At 40.6% G+C, this 11,270-nt stretch overlaps 1 protein-coding gene across 1 annotated transcript; it reads left to right on the forward strand.

Annotated features, from left to right (window-relative positions):
* The first annotated feature begins 2,689 nt into the window (after positions 1 to 2,689).
* On the forward strand, positions 2,690 to 10,903 carry LOC139141902 (D-beta-hydroxybutyrate dehydrogenase, mitochondrial-like). Its single transcript, XM_070711660.1, has 3 exons — positions 2,690 to 3,364; positions 7,902 to 8,054; positions 9,128 to 10,903. The coding sequence occupies exons 1-3, from the start codon at positions 2,959 to 2,961 to the stop codon at positions 9,271 to 9,273; spliced, it is 705 nt and encodes a 234-aa protein (XP_070567761.1). The 5' UTR covers positions 2,690 to 2,958; the 3' UTR covers positions 9,274 to 10,903.
* The last annotated feature ends 367 nt before the right edge of the window (positions 10,904 to 11,270 follow it).

The following is an 11,270-nucleotide window of genomic DNA, read 5'->3' on the forward strand; positions in this document are numbered from 1 at the left end:
GAGCGAGACTTTTATATGCGACAAAGTCAGAGTTTCGAGCAAAAAGAAACTGGAAACACTGCAGCGTTCGTACAGACGCGTTCGGCAGGGAAGGCAAACCTCATTTAAATTCGGAGATTTTACAAATTTACCGTCGCATGATCCTTATGTAAAATGATAACGAAGTACAGACCACAGCATCTGCTATCGCTTTCAGAAAATATATGTACGTTAATGGGACTAAGAATTCAGTTGTGTTTGCAGGGATGTTCATTGTTTGAAGGGACCAGAGTATCATAAATCTTACAACAATTGAAGCCGTTCGGGGAAGTGAAGTCTTGCTCCTGTAGTGTGTAATGAAGACAGGAACAATATCCCGATCTTCGTTTTCCTATATAGTCTATACTTCTAGATCAATCACGACCAGTCCTCAAATTTGTCGATGAGATGCCGCTTCCTCTTACAGTTCAGAACTGCCCAATTACAACATAATCAAGAAAAGGTCTACAAGAGTAAGAACGATCAGTGTGTGCCTGAATAGTGATACAATCGTAGAAAATCTGAAGTACATGTATATCGCAAAGCGCCCGCCATCGGCGGCGCCCGTCGCGGTAACAGCCACTAGTAACCCGAAAACACAAAATACAGGCATGGTGTCAACATTCATTCAGCTACCGCAACTTCTAGGAGTCACTCCTTACATTTGCTATAGCACATCCAAGGTTTAAATCGAGATTTTTCGGCAGTTTCTGATAGGGGTAACGACATTCTTTAATGTTGTGCAACGCAACCATAGCGTAACTTATCTTTTCAGCCAAACACTTTGTATTTTCTGTCGTGATGTATGATCACAAAAGTATCAAGCGAAGTCAATATTGCAAACCAACATATGCAAATTGACCTCCGGTTTCCAAGATCGTCAACGTTTCAACATAGGTGTCCAAGATCGTCAAATCATAGACTTTAAAAACGTTTTTAAAGTATATGGTCAAATTGGACAAATAAAAGCACACGTATTGTAAAAGCATCGTTTATGTCGCTGAGTTTTTCAACCATGGTGTCTCTTTTTTTTTACATCCATCATTCAACTTTATGGTATTTGTTACCGCGTTCAATTATTTACATTTTTGTTCGGTAACGTCTTCATGCAGATAACAAGACGTTGTTCTGTCGATTATGTTACTCCATGAATAAACAGTCGGTAAAGCCATACAGACGCTTGAGGGTCGAAGGAAAAGCGAAAACTTCCCTCATCCCGCGCGATCTGTGACAAAAAGTAAATGGTCGTCTGATGTTTAGTCAATGGCGGCGTAGAAAGCCAAATGGTTTATTTTACAAAGCCAGTTATTTTTAACCAGATCGCAACAAAATTTGCCGCCTTGAAGATACATGTAGATGCACCCTTTCTTCGGACTTTGAGGGCGCACATTTTTATGACAGGCTATACATTGATTTGCCGACTGAATTTATAATTACTTGTAGTGCTTATCGTACTGCTTCGATGGCATAGCGTAACCAATGGAGGGATCCGGGGTCCAGACTACGGTCATACATCAACATTAAAAAAATCTGGAAGTGAGTTCTCCTATTAATTGAGAGATTTTGTGCCCTATTCGTATACAGCTCTGAAAGTTCTTGCCCTGTGTATATGACATACTTTATTCCCAGGTAATTTTTGGTTCTGCAGAGAAATATCCTCAACAGACCCTCCATGATTCAACCGGGTAGGCACAGACAAAAAGAAAAAAAAACGGTGAGACTCCTCAAAGATGGGGCCCTATTGTACCTGCGACTGCTGCGATCGCTGTAATCGGGGGCTTTCTTCGAAAGAAGCATATTAAATACAACTTTGCGTTGATTAAGGTTTTATTTTAGGGTTAGTTTTGGGATTTGTCTCAATTAAACGGACAAGCGAGAGGGAAGAGGAGGGCCTAAAGAAGTCTCCCCATAACCGCTGTTGTTGTCTCACAGACGCCAGCATGCTCACCCCCGAAATTCCGGGTTCCGTCGCGTTGAGGAAGGGTAGCGCGCCCTCACCCTGTTCTGACAAGACACAATCGTCTCAACGTTTTCGACTCGGATTCGTTGTGGCTTGACGACAAGTGCACGTGCGGGATTTTCCTCAAGGTTTTCCTGCCAAATTTTGTCCAAAAATGACAAAAAATCTCTCAAACGTTACAAATGGGCCATTTGTCATACTCTGAACAAAATCTACATGCAATCATCCCTCACAAGTGTACCAAGATTCTAAGCAATTAGGAAAGTGCTCCTTTCTAATGACTAAAAAGGTTGGTACTTAGGCAGAATGGTGGACACACATGAATGCTTACTCCTCATGGCAAAGGCATGCTTTATTTCATAAGTGGGATTGTATTAGAAACTTTTTAAAGTATCATTTATTGACTGTATTTGTAAACAAACAAACAAACACCGTTCTTTATTGACAAATATGAACACAAATACAACTCTATCGTTTCTTTATTGTATATGGAAATAATCATACGTAACAAATAAACAAACTCGCATAAACAAACGAACAAACGAACAAACAAACTGTGCACGGATGCAACAACTTCTCCGACTCCACGCTGGCACCATACAGCCGAACGTTTCTATCTTGCAAACTTGGTTTCGGCAGCCCTGCTGATATTTATTGAAAACAAACTTTTTTTACAAATGTCATCATCACAACCAGCAAACCCTCCTCCCCACTGTCAACAATATGCGACTTCCAATAAATGTCATTTCGTATTAATTGCCAGTTGCGAACAAAATCGCCTCGTGCGAGAACAGGAGAAAATATTGCGCTATAGTCGAGGTTGCCCGCTGACCTTTTTGACCTTTGGCCTGACACGACTCAACTGTTTACTATCACAGCTGACAGATTACAAAGATTACGGCAGTACATCGCATGGTAGCTTGTGACGAAGTTAGTCAAAAACGGCAGCATTTTGCCTCGCACAGACGCTCCATCACGAAATGATTCCGATGAAGAGTGCTGCGTTCTTAGCTTTCTGCTTGCTGTCCACAGCAATGCTTCCCACAAGTCTGGCTGCAAAACTAGGACTGGGTTTGCTGGCTGTCGTCGTTGCAATCGTGTTCAAACACTTTTCTCCCAGGGAACGTCTACCAATAGACAACAAATCAGTTTTAGTGACAGGTTGTGATACCGGGTTCGGACTGGCACTGGCAAAACATCTCCATTCTCTCGGGTTCTTCGTCTATGCCGGCTGTTTGTTGAAGAATGCTGGCGGAAACGGAGCGAAGGAGTTAGAAGACATCGACCCCGACCGACTTGTTGTTCTGCAGTTGGATGTCACCTCCGATCAACAAGTCCAAGAGGCTGTCAAGTTGATTTTGGAAACACTGCCCGATAAGAGGAAAGGTAATTTCCGTTGTATGTGCGGCATGAAGCTGGATTTTGTATGTTGAATGACGATAGGTAAAATAGTACGTTGTTCCACGGGTTTACAGTGGAGCGACCGTGGTTGTTCTTTACTGGCTAAGGGGCCGTGGATAATTAAAGCATGCGCACGGTAAACGAAAATAAGTGCGTTCGGCCTCACCCCACCAAACGAAAGTTTAATTGGAAGTGCGAAAATCCAACCCAGCCTCATTCCGTATCATACCTATATAGAATCGGTAATTACGTGGTTAAAATTATACAGTGTTTTCAATCGGGTTCGAACCCACAACATCATCAGCATCCATTGACCTAGTGGAGAACAACAGACAGAAATACTCGACCAAATCCACTACTGGTACACGCCAAACAGTATAGCACGATATTTTGCGATACAGTAAAACGTGGGGCGAGATGTTGATATGAAAACATGTAGTGCGATTTTTGTGCACGGTAATCGAAATACAGCCGAACCCTCTCCCCCTAAACGCGGAAGTTACGTTTGCCGAGCGAGTGTTTTAATTATCCACGGCCCCTAATACAATACTGATACAGACAGACACAAGGTCATCAACTTTTTTCCACGTTTACCGGCTGTAAGTCAACTCCCGACACTATAGGCATATCAAGACACATATTCTATAGATAATAAAAGGGGAAAAATCAAAAGCTACGTGTAGTAGGTCGAAGAAAATTATGTTTATTAACTATGAGGTGGCCTCGTCTCAGGTCCGTCTCACCATAGAGAAAGATAGAGTGGCAACGGGTATTGTTTAAGGCGTGAAGCGGTTACGTAATCCATCCATGTTCGCCTCGCCTCAGGTAGTCTGGTTCCCTGACCCATTTCCCCGGTAGAGGGCGTGGGGAAATATAGGGTCAGGTACTGGCTAATGTAAACATGGACGCTATTGGGTTAAAATGAAACAAGCTGTGATTGGATGAAAGTAACACTTGTAACTTTTGCTCATTTTTCGTGGGTTTCGCACTTTCAGGCTCACTTGACACCAACTTCTTGTTTGTACCACAAAGCATTGGAGGTAGAATGAAAGACTTTTTACCTCCATGATTTAGCCACTGTGATTTAGCACACCTCTTGATACTTTTAGAACGTAGACATGATGCCTGGCATTTTTCACGAAATTCGGACACCATTCTATCCATCGAAATCAATCGTCGTTCACAGTTCCAACAAAGTTTGCTTTCAATTAGCTGTGATATCGCAGCAGTACTTGTGGCGTGTATCGAACGTGCTCGGGTCATTGGGGTCACGCCACAGTCGGCGATGACCTCAATGACCCTAGCGCGTTCGATACACGCAACAACTACTGCTGCGATATCACAGCCAGCCTTCAATCACCTCTATTTCCCCGTACTTCTGGATTAATCCTTTCAGTTTATGTTTCCCGTCTCGTGTGCCAATGTTTTTGGTTCGGATACCAGTGTTCGAACATAATTCTGATCCAGTCGAATTTTGACCGGCGTTTTCATGGTAGCAGCCATATTTGTTGTAGCATGTTCTGTCAGGTGACTAACCTCCGCCATCTTGAACAAAATTCTGTTCAAGATGGCTACCCGGTACCTGACCCTATATTTCCCCACGCCCTCTACCGGGGAAATGGGTCAGGGAACCAGACTACGCCTCAGGTTGCTCTCGCCTCTCTTTTCCGAAGAGTGCCGACCATGCATCCTTCGGTAATTTTCGGATTTTCGCCAATTGTTAAGCGAAAGTATGTTCGGCAAAGTTTGTGTTGTTGTTGTCGTGTGGTGCTGAGCAGAATTGACGTGCTGGCGAAAACGGGAGTGTTTTGAGCTTCAGGAAAATGAGTTTTACCATTTTAAAAATTCCTCTCATATTTTTATGAATATATAATGAGTGTGTTTGAACCAAATTTGAAAATCTTTTATCGATACTGTCTGGTTTTACTCAATGGTTTACGGTCAGTCATACCGTCTTTTACACGTGCGTCAAGGAAGGACATGTTTATGAAACTGCTGGCGTGTTATGTTTTGATTGGCGTGAAGCAGTGTTTCTGGCCTGAGAGCTCACAAAGTAACTATGGTTGCTACGCGACTGGCAGTACGATGCCATCTCGTCGTATTTTTCGCATAATCTCGTGTAATTATCAACCACAAACAAAGCCTCCAAAAAGTTTAACACCTTTGAAGCTCATTTTAATATGAAAAGCCAATAGTCTACTGAGACAACCATGGAAAAAAGGCATGCAAGTGTTGCCACTCTGGCTATGTTTCTCTGTGGTCTCACGTACAGCCCCGAGTCGGGCCCAATACAATAAACATAGGCAGTAAAGGGGGATTGCCTGTGAATTCAACAAGTATTATTGTTCAGAACAAGTTGGGTAGCCATATCTCGAGTCAGGATGACGTAATCTAAAGGGGCGCTTTAATGAAACCTCGGCCCGTACAGTGGGCGTATCTTTTCCACAATCACAGAGCATGTTCCCTCAAAGGTGTTGTGGAGGGTCACTGCGCAAATTGGTCCCGCTCCGGGCGCACTCCTTTAGAAAGGTGTAAGGGTATGTGCCACCCGAATGGATCCCTCTTTCCTGAAAAAAATCCTTCAAGACACATGGGTCGACTTTCATCAGGAAAACACCTAAACGTGGTGTAGACTCCCCATAGGAAATATCCACTTTCCACGAACTTGTCGCACGAAATACTGGTCTACTATTTGTAGAAGCACGTGACATGAAAGTACAAAGTACGTGTCCTTTGTCCATTTTAAGCTTTGCAGATAAAAGACTGTTTCACTACACCTGTATCACATATCTCTCATTGAAAGTGTTATCGGCTGTGTCAAGTTTCTTATCTTAAAATACCTACATGTGACGTTAATGATAAATGCTGTCATAACTGTTAAGAATTGTTTGTACACAGTGATTATATGTTGCTCGTGAACCATCTGCAACGTGCGCAGGTATGCTGTGTATCTAAGGCGTTATCTAAGTTGAAACCAAGGAGATATGTAGCATTACAAAGGAGACCACGGTTCAAGGCTACTCTATCTCACTCTGGGGTAGGGTAAAATGATCCCCATCTATTGTGTCCCTTTTGCTACTTCTTATCCTTAAAGGACCAGTAATGCTAAATTTTAATGATTTTTTTCATTATTTTTGTTTTTGGTATCAACCATAATTTCTTGTTCTACTTCCTTAAGCATGTGATATACACAGTATTCAGCTTGTCAACTCAGACTGTACATGTATAAACTGCACTGTTATTGTCGACAAGTGAATTCTGGTCCTGATTAGTAGGCCTATTCAAATGTTAACAATAACGATGTATTTTTCACATATAAGCGCTATGTTCACAAGCTAAATAACGAGCGTTTCCAAATTCTATTGGAAGTATGATAAGAACTTGCTATCGATACACAAAATAAAAATGATGAAAAACCATCAAAAAATAGCATTACTGGCACTTTAATTTCTCTAATAATGACCCTACAGCCGAGGTCCTTGTGCCAAATAACCACAGTTACTGTTGATCCATTTTTGAAAGGAAAGTAGTGAAATTTATTAAAAAATAATAACTTTAATTTCTTTAATTTTAATAATAACGTCATGGCTTGATAACTGTAAATAGTTAAAGCAAAGACAAATGCACAAACGATGTTTTAAAAAAATGGAGTGAAAAAAACCATAATATCAATAATGCAGTTTAACCGTCAAAATTAGTTCAAGGTTCATCCGTTACCACCAAGTCTCACCAGACCCGAAAATTTGCCTGTAAGTTCTGTTGCATCATATTTTCAACATGTTTAATCACTTTTACTCCAAAGCTTATTTCTCAACTTTGGTAGGGATGTCTTATATGTTACGTAGATGTATTAGCTTTTGAACTTAAATAACCTTTTGCAACTTACTCATTCGACTCTCTTGAATAACCATTCACATAACTATTCATCCCCTTTGGTCCTTTAAACAGCGCCCTCTTCGTTCCAATCACAGACGTTATTGCCAGTGGAATCAACAGGTGTTCTAAATTTCGTGTATTGTATCCTAGTAGTGGTCACGCACAATGATAAGTACATTTCTATCATAACCATCCATGACATCGCACCGTACCTGGTCAGCCATGTGCACAAACACGCTGGTTATATTGGCAAGCTGAATATTTGACACTCAAATTTGATTTGGCGGATGAGAGTTGGTGGCGATTAGAGCAGTATAATTTTCTAGCCCTGTTCCATTTAAAGACCGGGAAATTATACCCGGGATCAAGTTTGTTCTTATCTGCTTGTGGATTTTGGAGGTGTCATAGCCTTTTGATTTCCATTGAAATTGTAATCTAGTAAGTGAATTTCATGGCAAGACAACATGACGTCTGATACAGGCCTTTAATCAGAATGGCACGTAATTTATTTGAAGTAGTAGTCTGTAGAGCATGTAAATAATGGTTTGCTATTTCTTCAAGTTTTCCCAGGAGTAGTGTCTATCCCCTTGCATAGCCAATATTTGAACTACACGTATTAAATTGTGCTATCTCTATTTTGTGCAAGGGCTATGGGCCGTTGTGAATAACGCAGGAGTGTCGTCATTCGGTGAAGTGGAATGGTGCACCATGGACAAATACAAGTTCATCTATGACGTCAACGTACACGGAATGATACGAGTGACCAAGGCGGTGTTGCCTCTCATCAGAAAGGCCAAGGGTGAGTGCATCGTCTTTCTTGAGAACCATTCTGATCCAACATCGAGAAAGACAATTGAACAGACTCAACTAGCTTTTCAAATTTTGTACTTGGGTCATGTTACCCTCGTGTGTTTTGATTGGGTTTTTAATATTGTGTGCTGCCTGGATTTTGATATATGTATTTTAAATTGCCATTTTCTTAAATTGATGTATATATAATTGGCACTGCCCCAATGCTTATTGCCCAAATGGTGAAAACACAGACTGATGATTGATTGATTGATTGATTGATTGATCGATCGATCGATTGATTGATTGATAAAGTGACGGTATCTGTAACTTTTGATAATTTGTAGTAGTATTTGTATTCTAAAACAATCCATTTTCTTCCGCTTTAGAAAATATTTTAAAGGCAAACGATCAGTAATATGATTTTGTCAGTCTTCATAACGGAAATTACACGCATAGAGGGCTGATAGGTGTATATGTGTTTCTATATGATTTTCATAGTCGAACAAAAATAATGTGAAATGCGTTAACAGTTACACGTTATACGTACATGTCTGTCTGTCTGTCTGCCTGTCTGCCTGTCTGTCTGTCTGACAGTGTCTCCATGGAGAGGACATGTTCAATATTATGATGCTTACTCTAATGTTAACTTTCTTTCTTTGATAACGATGATATAAAAGTCTATCGAATAGTCAATTATTAAGTGCTGATGAACTATTAAACACAAACTTACTTCAAGTATGTGATTTACACAGTTTCTCGTTCACGTGAAAATCAAGAGTGGAGTTAAGTCGATACAGGGGCAGCGTGGTCGCGATCAGCCCTACCGTATTGAGTCCGTTCCGAATCGTTCGTCATAACTTAATGATGAACTTGTACTTACTCACCCTCACAAAAATCAAATAGCTTTGGATGAAAAAATAAAGTATTTCAGATAGACCGTCTAATATACTTCTATTTTATTCACAATGTTTATACAAGTGGGTTTTTGCATTTCTTTTGGCCTTTTACATTATTTTGTCTGTCATTGTAAACAATACTAATTTCCAAAACGTTTGTGTCTCGGTCAATGCTACCATACAGGTCGTGTCATAAACATGGCGAGCGGTATCTCCCGTCATGGCGCACCATCAAGGTCTCTCTACTGCACTTCAAAATTTGCTGTTCAGGGATTTTCGACTGCCTTCGCTACGAAATGCACCGATGGGGCGTCCACGTCAGCATCATAGAACCGGGGAATTTTGTCGCTGCCACTGGGATCTTGACGGAAGCCTTTATCGATGAAACAGCCAAGGAACTGTGGGATGGAATGCCGTCAAATGTACAATCAGAATATGGTAGAGAGTACTTTGACACAGCGATGCACACTATTAGATCGTATTGCTCAGCCGCTGACGGGAAGACAGAAATGGCGCCGGTCATCGACGCCTACACCGACGCAATTATTTCGAAAAGACCGAAGATTCGCTACTATGCAATGGACTTGTACTGGAATATCAGAAGACTTGCGTTCACTCATCTGCCAGAAAGAATATCCGACAGGCTCTATTACGGAATAAAGTACCAATGATTGTATTTGTCAAAACTTATGATCATTCAATACAACGTTAACTTTAATCAATATAAATAGACACGCGCGATTCTTTGAGTTGAATCGACCGTCTAAAAGAAGAGAGTTTGTTTCTCATCCACATTTATTTCGATCGTGTCTGGCAACTTCATCAACTGTGTGCTTGTTCGCACGTTTGAAAAGAATAAATTTCAAAAATGACAGTACGCTAGGCACGGCAGAAACTTAACGTTACGGTCATATATTTCCACTGAACAGATCTGAAAAGTGAAATTTTCGTCACCTTTGTCATCTCTGTTTTTCATATTCTGTATCTGCATGGTAATTGAATCATAAGCGAAAATGACATGACAAACTGCGTTGCCAGATTATTTTTGTCACATATCTAGGGTAAGAAACAAATTATTAATGCTGTTTTGGCCTAATGTGACAATTTTCAAATCTTTCAGTTAATTCGACAACAGTTTCCGCGTCATTTTAAGATAGGATGCACATCGGGGTACTGATATTCTGAGCCTCAAACTTTTACAATAATTTTTGGTCAACCGCCAGATGGGGGTTCAGTTTGAAACTGGGCGAGTGAATATAGTTTACACAGTCTTATTGCTTCAAAAACCAGAAACTAAATTTGTCCCATAGAATTAACCCCTGGGTTGGCGGTCTTTTTGAATTAAAAATATTGGTATTTTTCAGGTAATTTATTTCTCTAGTACATGTAAACACGATTGGAACTAATTTGGGATAATTGGATTTTCCTATTTTTCAAATTTCTCAAAAGTGTGAGGTGCCCTATAGCTGAATGTTGCAATATTGCAAATTACTCATAAAAACAATTGTGTAGTATAAAAAGAAAAGCAGATGAGATTACATTTGCAGATTAAATTGACATTACTTCACCATCCAATTATCCCTATTTAGTTCCAATCGTGTTTATACCAATTTTGCACTATGGCAGCCCCCGACCCCGATTTTATTCTTGATTTGAAAGGGAATACGTTCAAGTTTCCTTGTGAAAGATTACAAAAAAGTCCTTTAATAAGAGTTACATTTTGTTAGTTGCTTCCTCAAATAAAGACCAAGGACAGAAAATATATGAGTGGGACACACTCAACACAGTTCATCTTCAAGAGGCTGGTTCACAAAAGAGGCCATAATTTCATGTTCAAGGCAAACTTTGCAAAGCGAGGCTACGTTGCGATACAGCATACATATGAGGCTTTACAACTAGCTTTTAAAGTGTACTTGATGCGTTTTTAGAAATAAAATGAATTATGCAGTAATTCACAAAATGCTCTTTCTACCCTGTATGATGTAGTATTTGGTCGGAAAGCAATCATTTGGCTTTCTTCCCACTGCAGCTGACAAATTACGGAGTTTTGATTCCAAACTTACTTTGATATGAAACTTTCAGTGTTGGTACTAGTGACATGGCTTATCGAATTTTTGCAAACAATGGGATAAAATGGGCACATCCATCATACCAATTAAGGTGCACAGGTAGGAGGTCTTACGTGCAAGTGGCACTCATTACCCCTGCTTGGGTGTAAACCACACTCCGAGCGGTGGGGGCGCTCTGAGCCGGCTTCCCCCATGTCACAGGTGAATCAATAGACTAGGCCACCGTAATCGCTTTGCATCTGTCCAGACCATGCATGG

This window comes from Ptychodera flava, chromosome 10 (genome assembly GCF_041260155.1).
Source record: "Ptychodera flava strain L36383 chromosome 10, AS_Pfla_20210202, whole genome shotgun sequence".
Lineage (NCBI taxonomy): Eukaryota > Metazoa > Hemichordata > Enteropneusta > Ptychoderidae > Ptychodera > Ptychodera flava.